The 17,143-nt window shown below is 40.5% G+C and overlaps 2 protein-coding genes across 2 annotated transcripts; one reads left to right on the top strand and one right to left on the bottom strand.

Annotated features, from left to right (window-relative positions):
- Positions 1–1,569: 1,569 nt before the first annotated feature.
- On the top strand, positions 1,570–2,013 carry LOC308287164 (transcription factor HES-5-like; the record flags this gene model as incomplete). Its single annotated transcript, XM_080728284.1, has 1 exon — positions 1,570–2,013. The coding sequence occupies one exon, from the start codon at positions 1,570–1,572 to the stop codon at positions 2,011–2,013; it is 444 nt and encodes a 147-aa protein (XP_080584410.1).
- A 2,243-nt stretch (positions 2,014–4,256) lies between these two features.
- LOC308286756 (delta-1-pyrroline-5-carboxylate dehydrogenase, mitochondrial) lies at positions 4,257–16,329 on the bottom strand. The gene is made up of 15 exons (XM_080727880.1): positions 16,119–16,329; positions 14,328–14,421; positions 13,704–13,796; positions 12,819–12,866; positions 12,239–12,394; positions 11,589–11,738; positions 11,044–11,118; positions 10,538–10,725; positions 10,203–10,276; positions 9,860–10,056; positions 9,404–9,451; positions 8,310–8,462; positions 7,647–7,768; positions 6,693–6,811; positions 4,257–5,736 (listed from the first exon to the last, which is right to left on the bottom strand). The coding sequence occupies exons 1-15, from the start codon at positions 16,160–16,162 to the stop codon at positions 5,624–5,626; spliced, it is 1,674 nt and encodes a 557-aa protein (XP_080584006.1). The 5' UTR covers positions 16,163–16,329; the 3' UTR covers positions 4,257–5,623.
- Between the last annotated feature and the right edge of the window lie 814 nt (positions 16,330–17,143).

The raw sequence follows: 17,143 nt of genomic DNA, 5'->3' as shown, positions 1-17,143 counted from the left end.
CCTCAATTTAGGCTACCAGTATTTGAATCGGACATGTTGTTGCCTATTAGGATTGGTGCCTTGGCTTAGCCTTCTGTCAACTAAAATACATTTCATTTTTTAACCTAATCTAGCATAGACCTATAGGCATATACTGTTCAACGAATTGTTGAAAACAAATCAGGAAAAGAATGGTAGAAAGTGAAGAGCAAAGAGGGACTGAATCCCCTGGGATCATCTGGTGTGGCCCCTCATTCACTGTCAGGTTTTCCCAGTGGTGTAAAGTAGCCTTATTTACTCAAGTATGCCTACTGTATTACTTATATACAATTTTGAGGTATTTATAGACTACTTTATTTGAGTATTTCCAACTCCACTACATCTCAGAGGCAAATACTGTACTTTGTTTTACTCCGCTACAATTATTTGAAAACGTAGGCCTATACTAGTTATGCTACTTTGTAGATTTGGATTATTATTACAAAACATACAGTAGGCCTAACCACTTCAGCCCTAAATATTTTGGCCATTTGAAAATAGCTGATCTACAAGCTCACAATACGTCACGTGCGCAGCATTGTGAGCTTCTAGATCTGCTATTTTCAAAAGATTTTTATACATTTGAAAACTTGAAATGGGACATTATGCATAAAGTATAGGCCTACTTTTGGTACTTTAATAGGCCTTCATTTTGATACCGATACTTTTGTACTTTTACTCAAGTAGGCCTACGTTTGGAATTCTGGACTTTTACTTTAATTTAAGTAAAACATTTGAGTAGCCTACTTTTTCCTCCACTGGTTGAAAACAAATAAAGGAAAAATAAACAGGTATAAAGTGAAGGGCAAAGAGGGACCGAATCCCCTGTGATCATCTGGTGTGGCCCCTCATTCATTGTCAGGTTTTCCCGCCATTTGGTTTTGCTTTGGTGTGAATGGGCCGCCGACACAGCTTGGACTGAGGAATGGAGTCAACTTTTTTTTTTTTTTCCTCCACGGCACTCTTTTATTTAACGCTCCACCTGTTCCCCTGGGTGCACGTTCATTGTCCCACAGGCAATAGACAGTCAATTTAGCATGAAGTAATTGAAGCCCTTGTCATTGTACTGTCTGCGGTCCCCATTGGCCGGCGAGTGTGGGAAACCCCTGTCAAAGTGAGACCCACACGGTTTACAGTGCATGGGCAGGGTCTATAAATACAGAGCTGTCACTTCAAGGACCAAACGTTTTTTTTGCAAACAACTTGTCTCAAGTCGCACTACATGCAGAAGTTATGGCACCTGTGAAAATGCACAAAGTAATGCTCACTGTCAAAGACAAAATCAAAGTAAGTATCCTATATTGCCATTGATTGATTGATTGATTGATTGAATACTTTATTAGAAGTTTGTATAGGAAAAAGTAGGCTACAGGACATGTCAGTAGCCTACTGTTCACTGATATATCAAGGTCATTAAAAGGATAAAGACCACAAAAAGCTGCTTGTTTGCACTGGGGTTCCTTTGACCCAGATAGGCCTGTTGTCTGATTGATAGCCTTATGTGATATGTCAGCAAACTGGCCTCTAAACATCATTTTCTCTCCTTTACAGATGAGAAGAAAACCAGTGGTGGAGAAACTGCGCCGAGACCGCATCAACACCAGCATCGAGATGCTCAAAGCTCTCCTGGAAAAGGAGCTGCAAGCGCAGCAGCCCTGCTCCAAGCTGGAGAAAGCCGACATCCTGGAGACAGCCGTATGCTACCTGAAAGAAAGCGCGCGTGTGCCTGCACAGAGCTACGCCGAGGGCTTCACCCGGTGCTTGCAGGAGGCGCTCCGCTTCCTCTCCTTGCACATGCAGCCTGCTGAATCTCAGCAGAACGTGGTCATCATCAGCCACTTTGCTCGCCTTGCAGCCGGGCTTCCCCTGCAGAGTGTCAAGGCTGTGCAGCAGCAGGCTCCAAGTCCCGTGGTGCAGGTGCGCTCTCTCGGGCACAGCGCGTCAAAGTGCGTCAGTGGGTCAGGTGGAAGACAGTTGCTTTGGAGACCCTGGTGATGACCAGATGTAACAGCTCCGTGTCCGTGCAATGCGTGCGTGCATGCATGCATTCTGTTTATATGTGGTGTCCACATTCAGACTGTTAAAAGTCATAAAATCCTGACTGAGCATGATAATGACATAATATGCTGCTCTAGCCACATTCTCTGTGTTGTAGCGGCTAGCAGCCTATAGGCCTATAGCCTATAGATAGGCTACTGTCTAAATATTTTGTTCCCTTTAAGTTATAGCCCAAGGCTAGTATTGTAATTCTTGTGTTCTTCACAATGTGAATGTTGTTTTGTATATTGTAAACTATTGCCTATAGGTTCTGTATTGGCACATGTGCATGCCCATATTACCAAAAGGCCTATGATTTTCAAACGACATAGTCTATTTAAAGTCGTGTCTTTTGAAAATCTATTTGATATGATATCACATTGATATCATCTTATAAAATGCAAAATAAAAGCAAACGTTAAACTTGAAATAAATGTGTATTATTTTTTATATCAACAGTCTCAATCGAAAAAGGCAGCGTTTCAGTTTAGGCCTACATATCATCAACAGAGGCCAATGGCTAATCGTCAATCTGACAGATTAATTCACAAGCATCAGGTGTGACGCATGCTTGCATCAGTTGCATGAGGTAGCAACCTTGACATGGGGTAGGGCGGAGCTGAGCTAGACATCCCAGCCATGTTAACTGTAGTTAGTTAGCTAGATGCATTATCTAGGCTGGTTATACCAGGCTAGTAGGGCGGCACATCGCACATAGTCGTAAAAAACACCCAACTTGTTAAAAGTGAAAACATAAAGGCAGTAGGCCTTTTAAAATATTAGACATTATTTTTTATGGAATTTCTAAGATTTGTTTGTAGCTGTTAAAATGTAGATCTAGCAGGTAATCTTTTGAAATAGGTTTTCATATAGGCCTAGACATCTTTTGAAATAGGCCTACATAGGCCTATGTATTTAATTTTTTTTTTTTTTTTAAGATTTGTTTTTGGGCTTTTTGCCTTTATTTAGCTAGGCCTACAGCGAATGGTTCCAAGATTTTAGGCGGGAGAATCGTGGCAGAGGAGAGATCAGAGCAGGGAATTGGATCTATTGAGTAAACAATTTCTGAGTGAATAGTCCAGCTGCTGTTTGGACTCGAGTACAAAGACACCCACACAGACACTCACGGTCGCCTCCGGAAAGCCCCAAGCCGACCTGAGCTTTCTCACACTCGCACCATTCAGAGCTGTCAGTTAAGAAGTGTGCGTCCCATTTCGCAGCTCCCCCCAATCCCTCAGCAGCAGCGCTGTATTTTATTGCTTGTAAGTATGGCCATATGGTAATAAGCAGCAGCTTAACATTTCAATGTCAATATGGCAGCAAGCAGAAATTGAGGCTTCATCGTGTCTGACAGTAGGCCTAAACAGTTGGATATCCGACCGTTGAATTAGTGTTGATCTGTTTGCTGAAGCCAACAAAGCATCTCATGCACCCCCAATAATCATATAGCCGATTTGGATTTAAACGGTGAGAAAGGTATTCGGAGTATGCCTCATGCCAGCCCACGTTTATTATGTTTTGGTCCATTCATTATGCATAACAATGCATTCTCTCTCTTTATGTATTCCAATATTCTGCAAAAGGATGCTCCCAGCATGGCTTAACAATGGAAGGACTTGCATAATGATTGGACAACTTGAAAGAAAGTTACCATCACAACCCTGTCTATTGTGCAAATGTAAATAAGACTTATATTCCCATTGTCTTGAAAGTTCTCATCTGCAAACATTCCATATTCTGCATGCTTGACCATATTAAGCATGATGGGCCCCAGATATCTTTTAGTTAAGACCTTAAACTTAACTTCCAGTGGTGCATGTCATTAAAGAAAAAGCAGGTGTCAAGCAATCTGTGGGGAGAAATAGGAGTTGTTTGTTCAGACAAGTTAAAGTAAATAATCCTTAAAAGGTGTGGCTCTCACTCCACAATATTTTACAATGCTTGTAGGTCAAGTGACAGCATCTCCCGAGACAAAAATGACAGGAGTGTGCCGTGGAGTGTGTGTGTGTGTATGTATGCTTGTGTGTCAATCTGGAGGTGCCATCAAACACTCGCTACATCCTGACAAGTAGTTGTAAAACCTCTCCTTTGTACTTTGACAGCTCCGTGTTCCCACAGGACTGGTTCCCAGTGAGACCAATGCCATAAAAATAACAGAGTTTCCCCATTCTAAGCTTTATATATAATGTTGTTATAAACAGTTGAGTTAATGATAATTTAATTGTTACAAATTCAAGTCATTTTGCAGTTTTTTTATCAATACAGGCACATTTTGAATACAGTCAAACCTGCTGCATTTGCTGACAGAATCAACAATTAAAAATATAAAATGCTTTAAGAAAATATATTCCCATGAACTTTTAAAACTATACACATTATGGAAATTTCCCAGAAGTGAAATGACAGTAGGTTATACATATAGATTATGAGGTTATTTTGATCAGCTGGCAAAGCAAATAAAGTATAACCAAGGTATCAGCAGTCAGCCTTCAAGCCAGCTTCACAGTAACAGACTATATGGCCGAATAGCATTTGCAAAGCCTCCTGAGGATGTATCTATTATTAATCTGCATTAAATAGTGAATGGGTAGAGTTTATGACACAGGACACACTGAACATCGGAAAGTTAAGACAATCATATAGATGGGTTGTCAACAGGGGTGTCAACATACCGTATTCTGAATAATCCTTAGTAAACCCCACCCAAGTTATTTATGCAAGATGTTCAAACCAAAGGTAAGTTGCAAATATTATATGACCCATTTGTGTTTCATTACATGTTACTGTAGCTGTCAAATCACTGTTACCGCCAGAGCAAATATAAAATTATGGATAATGGCCTGTTCATTACACACCAATGTATTATTTTTGTATTAGCACCAAATAAGATATAATTTTAGTTTACTAGCATGTGATTTAACATTGCCACAACATTGCCACAAGCAGTATGTGTGCACTACTAGATGTTTTTGAGTGCACTACTGACATAAAATAACATTTAGTTCAGCTCAGATAATAACAACTAATTAAAGTAAACTGGAAGTAAATTAAAGTAAATTGTAAAAATTAACTTCACTAACAGAAAAGTCCCATTGACAGATGGCTTTTACCTTTGAGTTTTATCAGCTACATGGACAGTAATGGTGAGAACACCTTGAAAATGCCAGACTCTCAGATGAATAGTGCGGACATGCCCTAATGTGGGCACAAAATACAATGTAACATCAAATACACATTGTATTAGGTCGTTACACTGCGGTAAGACTGCAGGAGGACGGACTGAACACTGTCGTACCACTCTCCTGTGACACTAGCAGCCAGGGACAATCAATACCATCAGGGGAGCACTATTGCACTGCCTTCCCATTTTCAAAAGCTAAAATTACATTCTTAACATTTCCGTCTGGGTTCAGTGCAAGATTCATTGAGCGACAGGGTAGAAAGACATTGCTCTCTCTTCAAATCACTGTCATGTCTTCAGCAGGGAGTTGGGTGGGGGGGTAGAGGTTTCAGGTAAGGATGGAGGGACAAGGTTGTGACCGGGTAATAGTACTTTGTTAACTTCTCCTCAGCCCATGTACGGGTACTTCCATTCTGTGAGGGGGACGTGAGTCTGTTTGACCATCTGTGGCGACGTCCACCTCAAAACGTAGTGGGGTCCTCCCGGTTTGTCATTGGTTCCTAGCAGAGAAGAAGGGTCAGGGTTTAGACTTTTTGGTCAGGTGGGCAATAACATATATATGGTGTGTATATGGGTGTATATGATTCATATAGTTCAAAATCATTCATATTGTTTAGCAGACTGAGTGAGGCAGTTCGCCTCCAACTGGGAAGCGAACCCCAGCCCCCCACTCAGCAGACAAGGCAAGCAACCCGCAACGCCAAGAGAGCTAGCTCACTTGGCATGGCGAGTTACGGCCAGATCTCTTGCATGGTTGTTACAATATTATGAACACATGCTATTTTAGGACACTTTATCCAAAGAGGACATGATGGGAATGGTTACATATTGAGCCACACTGGACCAAAAATAGCTACAAAGATGCTCCCACATCCAAAGTCATATTAACTTGACATGTCTGATGTAGCCTTCTTGTGAGCAGCAAGTTTCAAGGGTATTTATTATCACATACAATACAGCTGTTAGCAACTTTGGAGTGAAATGATTGTACCGTAGGCCTACTTTGAGTTTCCTCAACTGGAAGACAATACAAACAAAATAACCAGGCTAAATAACCAATATTTAACAGTCTGTACTTACTACACTTCACCCCAAAGATCATTCTAATCCTTTCTTCTAATTGAAATAAGACTTAAAACAGAGAAATTGTATGTATGTATGTGCATAATTTGTGTGTATGCACAGCAGCAGTATTGTATATGTATGTACAGTATTTGTATTGTATGTTATAGAGTGAATGCACTACTGTCTTTATTTCCTTTGTTTCTCTTTCTGAACCAGTCTGTTAATTTTGCCCAATGATAACTATTATAATAGTTATCACATTTTTGGGGACAATAATGTAAATGGCTAAGTGTGATTGAGCAGAGGTCTTTCATTATCCCTCACCCTATTGGCATGACATGGAAGGACATGTACCAGAATTATCATCTGGTAACCAAGTCAGCATTCGTACCTGAAGCTCTGGCGCCACCAAATGGCTGCTGAGCGACAACAGAGCCAGTAGATTTGTCATTCACATAGTAGTTGCCTGCAGCATTTCTTAAGGCCTTGGCTGCCTCAGCAATAACAGTCCTGAAACAAAGCAACAAAGTGAAGTGATGTTAATTCCCAAATGTTCAAAAATCAGAGCCTTTGTTTTTTGCAATTAATCGTCCAATAAAGTGCTTTTTTATTTTATAATGTTCAACCGTGTGAGAAGTGTCACATAGTATCCTTCATACAGACTTTATGATAATTAATTTTTATATATTAAAATAAATACAAAAGCAGACTATTTATTATTACAAAATTCCTATCCCTTTGGGCAGAGCCGTAGGAAGTCATTTACAGTTGCAGGTGCTGGTTCAGGGACCCCTTCCGCGGGCGCAGGCCACAAAAAAATTGGGTTTTTAATTAATTTTATAATCGGTTTGATTTAGTTTTTTATTAATATAAATAGGCCTGCATGACGATTGCAGAATCGTCATGCAATGTAGCATATCAAATAGCCTAAGGATTGGACAAATACACCCAAATAAGCATAGATGTTGGGATATTAGCTATGCCAAGGCGATGATCTGAAACATATTATAGACATACAACAACAGTGGTACACTGGCAAAGCAGCGGCGGACCATCAGAACACATGAATACAGTAGAAATTAGGTCCTATACATAAAACCACCGTATAGTGTGTGCCAGCAGCTACGTCATTGTAGTCCTTAGCGGCCATTTCTTGGGTCAAAACACAGGTGTTTCAATTGTTTGATTGCATAGAACTAATGCTTTACTCCAATCAGAACACGTGTGTAAGGCTGTGTTTACCCAAGAAATGGCCGCTCTTAGAACTACATTTGGCACACCCTATAGGGTTACTATACTTCGCACAGCTATGCCTTTGGGGTATTTAGACAAAAACATGTCTTACTGGTCCTGAGAAAATACAGCCCCTGTCAGGGCGTATGGGGAGGTGTTGTCAATCAGGTGAAGCACCTCCTTGTAGTTTTTCTCAGGGTAAACGTAGACTGTTAGAACAGGCCCAAAGATTTCCTAGAAAAGGTAAAGTGGTGTCAAAAAGTACCTCTGCAGCAACAAAACAAGTCCTATATGAGACGGTTTGCAAGGCCATAAAATACATTACTGATCTTTGTAAATTCAGTCACGTTCACACATGCACTGTATTATGGACGTTTTCCAGACGTTAAATGGAAGGGAGAGGACATGCAACAGACTTTATGCTGGCAGGGCCCTTGAGTTAACCGGCTATGTGTGAATGGATACGGTAATTGTCTGACAAACAGTGTGTGAATCATTGGTTTGAGTTTGTTTAGCTAAACAAACTTCACCCAAGGTTTTCATAATGCCCATTAAATGCTTATTTAAGGTCATGCACCCGGCCTGTGTTCTGAAAACAATACAAAAAAAAAATGGTCAAAGATGTCAGGACTGCCAAGCAAACACTATGACAATAACAGTATCATTACATAATATATAACACAAGTATCTAAATATCCAAAACCTTACTAGCAATGTGCTGGAGCATTCACATTTACTTTCACAGCAACCAACTCATTCATAGAAGACAGCGTACCTCACACATGATGGCATCCTGTGGGTCTTTGGTCTCAATGATGGTGGGCTCCACAAAGTAGCCTTTGGTATCATCACAGTTTCCCCCAGCGATGACAGTCAGGTTAGGGGAGGACTTTGCGTGATCAAGCCACTTCTTATTACGGGCAAAAGACTAGAGGGGGTAAAGGAATATACCGTAGGTATTTTCATAACCTTTCCAGTGTAGGTAATAGTGGACATTACATGCATAGTAGTACAGATATGATAATTCTACCACTTTTTCTAGTCACGTGTTCAAATACTGGATTCTGATTGGCTAAATTCCGGAGGTTATGACAAAACAACTGCCGCAAAGTTGTATGAGGACTTGTCCGAGATCAATGCACCTCAGTGTACATCCGGGGACTTCAGGAGGTAGTCGGAACACCTTTCCCCCAACCAACAAATGACGGTGGCAACGGTCCTATGTTTACTAACGTGCATGCTATAGTCGCCGATTTATTTGGATCCAATGCAATCCGCCAACTTTAAAGCCCCTTTTCTCTGAACCTATGCCTTTCTGGAAGCGAACAGCCTCTATTTACGGCCGGAACGGTACTTCTAACTGACGTTAGCTTAGCTGTAAGCTAGACGCATGGATTAGTATGGAGTTGGCGCCATCTGTTGGTGAGTAGAAGATGTTGTTTGTGGAACTATCTGCTGTCTCGCGGAAGTTTTATAGGCAATAATGATTGTAACTTAAGATCCTTGCAAGTTACAACTATGTGTTTTCTTTCATGTATACGGGAAAAAGTGGTAGAAAAGCTATTTACCACTCGGGGTCGGACATTATGCTCTCATAATGTCCTGAGTGAGGGTGTTATCGGACTCGGCTGCGCCTCGTCCGATAACACCCTCACTGCGGACATTATGAGAGCATAATGTCCTCTCACTCGGGGTAAATTGCTTACTTCTTTGGGGTAATTATTTCATCACTGTACATTTGCACAAATTTGTCCTCTGCGTTTAACTAATAGTGCCCTGTCCCCCTGGGTGCTATTGATACAGCACCCGGCGAGCAGTTAGGGGTGCTCAGTGTGATGATATGTATACGATGACTAATCAATACTGTACCTTGTCATCAATCACAGCTGAGAAGAAAGTGCTGAGGTCTTCCACAGGCTGAAGAAAAAGAAAGAGTATCAGATGAAGCTAAATAGCTTTACAGAACACTAATTAGTTTTCCCTTTTCCACATCACATTATTATAAAAGCATGTATAATGCACAAGGCTATCTGAAAGGAATACTGTGAAGTGTTTTAAATGTATTTTGATGATCTAAAATAGAACATAAATAAATAAATTAGCATACCCTAATTGAAGGCAATGGGTAGGCTAATATTAGAAACACAGCCAATTAACTTACAGCTTACAGTGTATGCTGGTTTGAAGGTTAAAGCAATGCAAACAATCATGTTCTACTCTAAGTCAGGTGAAGGGCAAAACGGGACAAGTGAAATGTATAAGCTAAAAAATAGTATAATGTTTATTCACTAATGATTCTTTAGCTGTGATACATTCTCCACTTACATTTCCCACTTTGATCTGTTTGTGGATGGCTAGGAGCTGCTCTTTGATCTGGGGCCACTTGCTGTCAGGTACATACATCCTGGAGCAGGCAGAGCACTTCTGGCCTCCGTACTCAAATGCGGAGCGGATGGTCCCAGTCGCCACGCTCTGAATGTCCGCAGAAGAGTGAACAAAGTGGAAGTTCTTCCCACCACACTCTAAAGGAGATGAACATTATATTTTGTGACACACACACATTCATTTCTTGTAATTTTGGCATTAAACTCTTGTGTGTTGTAATCCATGTAAAGTGGATGTTGTGCATGTAATGTTGTGTTGGAGAGGCTATATAAGCACAACGCACCCCCTCCTACACGTGGAAAGTTCTTATAGATGTCCAGGTTCTGAGCTACTTGTTTCCATAGACGTTTGAATGTCCTGAACAGAAGAATAAAAAAAGAACTTCACATCAAAACATCAGTAACAATAATAATACAATTTATAATAAATGGACAATGTTGATCCTTGAACCGGGGCCCAACGGAGGGTCGTTACACCACTGAATGTACATATAAAATAACACTAACATCAATGCATGCCTGCTACTTATACATTTAAGAATACACTTGAATAAGGTCCTGGCAAAGTTAAGTGTTACAAGAACTTGGTACAGGAACTCTGAACTGAAAATGGCCATACGGGACGCTGCCAGTGAAGTTGATGCCTGCCAGGTCCTCTGAGGAGGTGACGGTGTCTCCAAACACAGGTCCATCAGCTGGGACAAACTGGATGATGTTGGGGGGAAGGCCACACTCCCGCAGGACCTTGTAGACAGCATAACTAGCTGACATGGCCGTGTCGCTGGGCTTCCACAGTACAACATTACCCTGCAAAACAGGACCACAAATTCAACAAATTAAATCCACTCTACTGATTAAAGAATGATATACTTAACCATCGTAACTTACGTACAATGGTGTAGAAATAGCTGATCTACAAGCTCACAATGCGTTACGATGCACAGCGTAGTTTATGATAATAAAAAAAACACACATATACCGTATATAACTATATATACATATCATAAATACATGTCAATAATGACATGCCCAAAATAGGGACACCAGGTTGAAAGTGATTAAAGTGGATGGGACAGGACTGAGGTTGAAGTAATTTGAGAAAATACTGAATCCATTTTAGCTTACCATCATAGCGGGGGTGCCTGCCAGATTTCCACCAATAGCTGTGAAGTTAAAAGGAGCAACAGCCGCTACAAAACCCTAGAAGAGGAAAGAAAAAAACAAAACAAGATTACTCGCACTCAAATATACCTGCCCACCAAATCCAGCTTATTAGGTGCAATGTGTCAAGCTAATTTGGGTCTTCATCTGTATCTGTAATCATTATGTAATTACCATTGTATGAAAAAGGACCCACAATGGTGCCCACAGAAAGCGATTAATAAGGCTGCTTAACGCTACTGCTGTAGTTTGACGAGCGATGTGACTTCATACCTGATGCTGAAAGTTTGAGACCGTTTAAACTTTTATGTACCGGTATGTCTAAAACGTCCAGAAAAACGTGACAGCAGCACTATGGAGGAGTGCACGGCACACCAGGCGCTGTACCATAGGAAAACAATATTCTTGTAACTTTTGCCAAGGTGTGTCAGAAGCTTCGCACCTGTAGTGATGCATCTCAGTGTGATCGTACCCTAGGTAGGTAGATGCCGCACAAGCACAGTTCCTACCTCCAGACCACGATAGAGAGCTGTGTTTGTGACCCCCGGAGTATCCAATGGCTGCTGGTCTTCCAGCTCGATGGCGTGTTTGGCGTTGAACCTGAAGAAGTCAATCAGCTCTGGAGCAGCATCAATCTCTGCCTGTACTACGGTTTTACCCTGGAAAGTAACCAATGATAGGACACACTGAAAACATATGCTGGCTGATGTGTATATCATCAGCAATATAGCGTGGTATTTTCAGTAAAGTTACATTGAAGAAAACATTCCTCTCTAAGTCATTTTAACACATCTACTGCCGGGTATATAATTAATTAATCAGTAGATTCTAACTAAAATTATAAACCATCCGTGCTTTTGTTATGTTCCATAGAGAAGGGCTTGTTTTAAACAAGAACGCATCTGGAGAGAGATTACGAGATAAATGCATTTTCCTTACAGCAATCCATTGCTGTAAACATAGGTTTTCATTTTCTGATCTGGTCATCTCCCGAAGGGTTATGGGAATTTGAGTTTTTGCATCAGTGCCGGGTGCCGAGTCGCAGACCGCACGCTATCACTTTGGACATTAGACATTAATCAGGGCTGCTCCTTACCAGCTCAAGAATGTACTTTACATTAAAATCTATATCACAACAAGTCATCAAATGTTACTCTACCTGTCCAATCATGGTCTTGGCTAGGATCTCAGCTCTCTTGGGCCCACTAATGGCATCAGCAGCCTTGAAGAAGATCTGGGCTCTGTCCTGGACTGGCCTCAGGTCCCACTCTCTCCGTGCTGCCACCGAGGCCAAGATGGCTTTGTTGAGCAACTCCTGTGTCCATCACAAATGAGAGGGAAGGATTATTGGACAGAAGGCTTACAATGTGTGGTACAGTGAGATCCTTTTGTTTTTATCAAGTTTGTTAAAAGGTTTGATAATTGTATGATGATTCTGGAGGGGCAAACAGACCCTCGAATAACAAAATATATGATACTACTACACTTCCATGAGAAATATTGATCCCAGGCTGAAATTCTGTTTGGAGCTCACTCACTGTAATGATACTATAATAATGACTTGCTCAAGAAAACGTTTTATAAGCACATGTAATGTTGTTTACCGTTAACCCACATTTGACATAAATACAGTCTAGCTTTGATAATAAAATCTAGCAAAAGGATAGAAAATGTAACTAGTAGTACATTTCAAATATACAATATTAATTAATTGTCTTTCTTCTCAAATAGCAAATTACCTTGTCAGCATAGCAGAACTTGGCCACTTTATGCGAGTGATTGTAAGGCTTTGAAAGGAGAAAAAGAAAAAGAAAGCAAGCGTAAACGGGAGCTAGTAGAATACAGCACCTTCTTAATCTTATCACCAAAAACAAGATAAAACACAGACAGCTGATAAAAACAATATATAAACTAGAAAAAGGTGCACGGGTCTCCGCCAGGGCCAGCAATGTTTGGAATTCACCAATTAGGATGGAATATGAAAAATGAGTGGCAATTGTTCCTCGGCCTAGTGGGAATGTGTGTGCAAAGTTTCACAGTAAAAGCAAAGCAAATTTTAGGCATTTTGTTCAAAACGAGCCACTCCTGCAAACTTTAGATAAGGGACAGAATATGAAAAATCGGACAGATCAGTGTTGATCACATGACTATAGATGTGTACCGATTTGCGTGATTAGGACACAATCTTTAGGAATAATATAACAAAAATATATATGTTTTTGGCAAATATCTGCCTCCTGGTGGCGCTATAAAAAGGCTGGTGTGAAATATTTGGGGCAGAGGTTCTGCTCCAGCATCCAGGGAGCGTGTGTGCACAGTTTTATGTCGATTGGGCCAAAGGTGCCCGGAGATCAGCTGTTCTCAGACGGACGTATACGGACACGGACAGACAGACAGGGTGCAAAACATAGTCTCGGCCACACCTTCGGCCAGGCGGAGACAATGACAGAATGTTACAATTCAATCTGCTGTCTCTGAATGCAGGTCCACATTTTGGCAGCACAGCATTCAGTAAATAACAACATTGTATGGTGAAAGTGTCTGCCTCCCAATTCTCCATGTTTTCCCACACTATGAGGCAATAGTTTACTCAGACTACAGTACATGGAGTTGACTCCACTCACACATAGCTGGTATCTGATGTCTTTGGTCCACACATGTTCATCTCCGACCACACAGGGTATCTCCTCTGTTTTCCCTTTCAGGTCCTCCAAGGCCTGTGAAAAACATCCAGTAATTCAGCAAATATTTAAACAGTCTTTCGGCAATCTACAGTACACTCTGTACATGCACCATTGCACCTACAAAAATATATTGTGTGAGAGTGGATGAATTACTGGCAACCAATATCATAAGATTATGAGAAGCAGGAAATATTTAGCTATGGACATGGTTAGTTCAACACAAAGTGTTATGACGTGCTAATAAAATGTTCAATGAATACTAAACATGGAGAGACATGGCTGTGCAGCCCTTTGGAAGAGCGTTCTAAGTTAAATTCAGAACGTTTTTTCGATTAATTGAGTACAAAGGACCCAAATGTATATTGAACTGTATTTCCTGTGCTCTTTTTTGAAAACTGCAACTGACGTATAAAGTCAATCAATTAATCAATTTCTTCTTAGAACGTGAATATGACAGCTTCAAGTGTAAGTGTACAGGTTATGAGAGTGAAAGTAATGTCATAATGTTTGTTACTTTGCATGCATGTGATAAGTTTGACATGTTTTGAGCAGCTGTGTTCTAACCTTCAGGAGTTCTGCTCTCTCTGGACTGCCCTCCTTGAATCCCAGGATCGGTTCATTCTTTACATCAACAGCTGCACAGGGAAAGGTCTTGAAACTAAACACAGACAGACATGACAAAGCATGACTTACATCAGTGGTGTGTTCTAGTTTTTTTTTCGGAGGGACACGATAATCATTCCCTGCACAACAACACGCGCATGGTCGTACGCTAGCGTGTTTTCAATGGATGAAATGGTTAGTTGAGGTTGAGGGCTATGCTTTAAATAAAACAATCATACTACTTATAACATGCGTATAAGTTATAATATAGGCTAGTGTAATACACCACTGACTTATTCATAGGCTTTCATTTAAGAAGATAAAACATGCCATAAAATAATCCCATAAAATTCAATTCCAGATGTATTCAGTTTGCTTCCTTTCACTGTCTGAATCACCAGGTAGGTCAATAGTGCGGTTCAACCGGTGCCTTTGACCCGAACAGGATTTCAGTGGCCATGAAAATCTTAACCAAACGAGGATGTTGACCTCTTGTGAACAGACAGGCTCTAGCCTGAATCAGTTTAGTGCAGTCCCAGAATTTTAACTGTTTGTAGCGGTGGCTTGCCACAAGTCTGTCTTCATGGTAATGAGTAACTTGAGATAACCAGATTAACCACACATGAATCTTTTAGGACTGGAAAGGGAGACAGTTACATTCTTCAAATATGTATTATGATTTAGGCTCAGTTCTTGGTACGTCTATATCATGGCTAGTGTTCTACAGTACACTGTTGTAGAAGAAAGAAAAGATGTTGTTATAGTTATGTGAATAGATAATGCAAGGCATCAATCAGGCCTTGGTGAGCTATTTCTTGATATTATTTAATTTGATTCTCTGACTTTTCTTTCTGAGAAGTTACAACATTCCATTCTGGTGCATTCACATTCCCTTAGATAGTTCATATATTATTAACTACTCAAGTCTAAACTTTCTGAAGGTCACTGTTTTGACAGGGGCCAACTGGGGTGCAACAGCTAGCCTTGTGGAAAAAAGATCATATCCCCAAATCTCCCACTGACAAACACAAATAGGAACATTATTCACATATGGTTGTCATTCATGCATGTGCATCAAGATTACATGAAGCAAGCCTCTGTGATTTTGTTTCAGGGCCACCATGAGAAAAAGACAATAAACATGAGTGGAAAAACATGTTATTACAGGTGCTAGACCAAAGGCAACATGAACATAGGGCTAAACCGGTCTATTATTATATTATTACATGCAGAAGGTGACAGCACTTCCAAAAGTAAAACCTTGCCTATTAACTCATCTTCCATACATCTTTCATACCTATGTATTTCTGATTATCATAAGTTAACATGACTGCACTTGTCAGTGAGTGTGTATGATCACTTACATGTGAACTGTTGCAGGCAGTGAGTATCAAAGGTGCACACATTTATGATCATTTTTCAATAAAAAGAAATTGGTTGGGAAGGCTTGACTTGACTACTTAACTAGTCAACGAAAAAGCAATCTGGCATCTGCATTGCACATGATTGCAATTACACAGTTATGCATTAAATGGAACGGACAGCTGTTTTTTAAATTGGATTTTGAATTAAAAACTATTGTAGTTGTGTCAAAAGAGGCACATTTATTCAAAAACCATACATAATTACAAATTAACAGTTAAAAGGAGACACTATTGCAAATGACATTTAGTAGCCTATTAGGCTAAAGTCAGTGGAGGTAGGGACAGGAGTCTCGTGTTCGCTCATGTGAAACTACCTAGTAGTACCTACCCTCTTCTCCAAGACTGGCAGAGCAGCGGCCTCAAACGCAGCATATTTTCACTGGAGATAAGTTCAGATCAATGGGAAGAGTAGAGGCTGAGACACCTGATAACCCGTGACAAGTCAGAAAACGGGACACTTCACTACATCTATCGATATGCGATAAGAAACACGGGAAGAATCCTTCGAGAATGTCGGGCTAGCGAATGAGACTATCTCCAGTTCCTATAGTCTGAAGGCAGTCGCACTACGATTGGCTAATTTGGTGAGCTGCTGGTTGCTTGGCGACCAACCAGCCACTCACACAGCGCACCGTACCTCCGAGCCATGGCATCGAGAGTGCGTGCCAAGAAACTGGACCGCACCATCGGCTTGTGCGGGTGAACATAAATACTGTAATAATAATAAATAATACTTCCTTCCACTTTTTATCGGGTTATTTTCTTTTTCTTCTTTTTTACCTCTTTGTACAAATGACTTTATTGTAGTTGTGTGAAATGAAGAGACTACACTGTTTTGATCCAAATTAAAAATGTATTTTTGGTCTCATATTTCCTGAATGGAACAGGTGGCGAGGGTGAGGCTGTGACTGGCCATTCAGCGAAAAGGATCATATAGCCAGCCATTCATAGGACAGGGCTACTGACCAGGAAGCTCCATTTTTGACTGCTACAATCTAGGTAGGTATCAATCAATCAATCAATCAATCAATCAATCAATCAACCAACCAACCAACCAACCAGTCAGTCAATCAATCAATCAATCAATCAATCAACCAATCAATCACTTCATTAATTAATTGTCATTGTCATGTCTGTCTGATTCTCATGTCATGTCATGAATGAATTTCCATTATTGGCCATGTTTTTGCTGGGCATTGAGTACATTTGAATTAAATTCAATATGCCCTCTTGTTTTGCCTATAGAATTTTGGCCATAGTCAGTGTATTTCTCAATATAGAAAGTTAGGCCTAATCCTGGTCTCAAATTGAAGCTTATAACATTTTCTAAATACAAGTGTAGTGATATTCTCC

Source organism: Nannobrachium achirus, assembly GCF_963921795.1.
Source record: "Nannobrachium achirus genome assembly, chromosome: 6".
NCBI lineage: Eukaryota > Metazoa > Chordata > Actinopteri > Myctophiformes > Myctophidae > Nannobrachium > Nannobrachium achirus.
This window is presented reverse-complemented; position numbering and strand designations above follow the sequence as displayed.